Here is a 2,610-nt window from a genome sequence, read left to right on the forward strand (position 1 = left end):
CTTCCCCAGTCCTCTTAGGATCCACATACACACCAAGAGAAATTGAGCAAGCTAGGCTAGAAGTATATAATACATTAATACTAGGCCGGCGTTGTGAATCCACTGATCATCTAACTTAATTGTTTAATTAGTCAAAAACAGTTAATGATGAAATCAATCCACTGATATTATACGTAACCATTTCAAACTCACAAAATAAAGCTTAATTAATATCCATCCTCTGTAATAACTCTACCAATGTGCTCTCACTGCCTATAAATACCATATATGCCTCTTCCCTCACCTCACACCAATATATACCATACACATTATTTCCACAAATATAATATAATAATCAATCTTCACAATGAAGACACCATTCTGCTTATTACTTTCTCTCCTTCTCATGACCATCTTCCTTTCCCTTTCCGAAGCAAGAGTGCTACAACCAAATAACACACAAAGCTCACTCAACACAAAAACCTCACAAAACACACAAAGCCCCGTACTTGATATGTACGGAAAGATTGTTCGTGTTGGTGTCAAGTACTATGTTGTACCACTTCTCCAGGACCAGGGCGGTGGGTTAGACCTAGCTTCCACTGGTAGTCAGAGTTGCCCGGCTAGTGTGGTTCAAGATGATGCTTACTGGTGGGGAAACACAATGCAGTTCTACCCAGTTGATCCGAAAAAAGGTGTGGTTCGTGAATGGAGTGACCTCAACATTGAATTCCCAGACGCATACACAGGATGTCCAGAGAATAATGTTTGGACGATAGTTGGGGATCTGTCGGTGTATGATGATTCTCATTACATAACAGCAGGTGGAGAAAAAGGAAATCCTGGTTCACAAACTATAAACAACTGGTTCAAGATTGTAAAAACAACAAATGCATACAAGCTCATGTATTGTCCAGATGTGTGCTATTACTGCTCATACTACTGCCGTGATGTTGGCATTTCGGTGGAAGCTGGACAAAGGCGTTTGGTTCTTAGCGATACCCCTCTTGAAATCAACTTTAGGAAGGCCTAATGGTTACCTTTCTCTAGTTGATAGCAGAGCTATATATAACTAAAGTGAATTTACACAATAAATCAACAAATAACTATGTACTTCCTCCCACCCGGGAGATTCGTGAGTGGACTGATCTCAACATCGAATTTTCCAGATGTATACACAGGATGCCCTGAGTCTAAGGTGTGGACAATTACGGGAGATCCTTCATCTATGACATTACTCATTACATTACAGATGGTGGCAGTAAAGGCAATCCTGGTCAACAAACTCTAAGCAACTGGTTCCAGATTGTCAAACAGCAAATGCCTATAAGTTTTATGTTTTGTCCAAGTGTGTGTAATTACTGCTCATATGTGTGCCAAGATGTTGGCATCTCGATTGAAGGAGGACAAAGGCGTTTGGTTCTCAGCAATACCCTCTGGAAATCAACTTTAAGAAGGCTTAAAGGTTTTCCAACTTTATAGCATGCAAAGCAAATAGCAAAAAAAAAAAAAAAAATTGCATATGCAGCTATAAATCAATAAATGACTGTACTTCCTCCTAGGGGATTATGAAATAAATTTGAAGTACTTTAATTTTAAGTTACGTGCATTTTTGTATATGCAAAAAAAAATTGCATATGCTGCTATCGACATTTAGGGTGTGTTGGTTGACAGTTTTAAGAATACTACTATGGTTTAATACCACATTAATTTGAAAACTCATACCCTTATTTAAATAAAGGTTTCATTTCCTTCCTCATTTCTTCCCAACTATTAATAATCATTCACATTCACCCAACTACCAAACAAAATACTTTCACCAAAACCATTACCCTTACCAAGTATTTGATAACCATACCGATTACGATTCCCATGTGCGAACCAACACCCCTTACTGCTCTAAAACGGTCTAGTTTAACGCAATCATGTGCTTTAACTCAATCATGTGCGAACCAAACACACCCTTTCGAATCAAATTTGGAGCTATATTGTCAGGCAAGGCTTGATTTTGAATGGTTTGTGGTACTTAACATTGGTGAATGATTATTATAAGAGAGTATATAACTTTTTTTATTTTCTTTTATTTATTTGTATTTTCCTTTTCTTCGTTGTGCATTCATTTGATTTGCTTGAATGGACATTCTTTAACTTATATCACACAAGGTCCAAATGGGGGGGGGGGGGGGTTTGGATGCTTACATCACTTGACTTGGAAAGCTGAGGAGTCAACCAAAGGAGAATGGAGCATAGTGTCATTTTTCAACCAAAAAAAAAAGGGTAGCCATATATGCATAGATCATAGATCATAATATAAGCCAAGGTACTGCTTGTGATACTAGAAAAAAAAAAAAAAAAACAGAAGTTCAATATCATGTTCTAAATCCTCAAAATGCTCCTCATGAGTCATGATACGAGCATGAAGCCCGTCATTTCATTCGTAATCCTCAAAATGATACTAGGAAGCTAAGGTACGGACTAATCAAAAATGATTTTCAACAAGTGTCAAATGAACAATATATATGTGCTTATTTTTTCTCAACTTAGTCCTCCAGATGATTAATTATAATTAAATGAAAATTAAAAGTACAAAGTGACATTAAGTGCAGTAGTTTTATTTGATTTCATGATCCA

The 2,610-nt window shown here is 36.9% G+C and overlaps 1 protein-coding gene across 1 annotated transcript; it reads left to right on the forward strand.

Moving 5' to 3' along the window:
- Positions 1-493: 493 nt before the first annotated feature.
- On the forward strand, positions 494-1,012 carry LOC115996061 (kunitz trypsin inhibitor 5-like). Its single transcript, XM_031235207.1, has one exon. The coding sequence runs from the start codon at positions 494-496 to the stop codon at positions 1,010-1,012; it is 519 nt and encodes a 172-aa protein (XP_031091067.1).
- Positions 1,013-2,610: the final 1,598 nt, after the last annotated feature.

Source organism: Ipomoea triloba, chromosome 11 (genome assembly GCF_003576645.1).
Source record: "Ipomoea triloba cultivar NCNSP0323 chromosome 11, ASM357664v1".
Classification (NCBI taxonomy): domain Eukaryota; kingdom Viridiplantae; phylum Streptophyta; class Magnoliopsida; order Solanales; family Convolvulaceae; genus Ipomoea; species Ipomoea triloba.

Excerpts from the sequence above, each read along its gene's own strand:
- LOC115996061 (XM_031235207.1), top strand. The coding sequence starts at position 494 with ATGTACGGAAAGATTGTTCGTGTTGGTGTCAAGTACTATGTTGTACCA.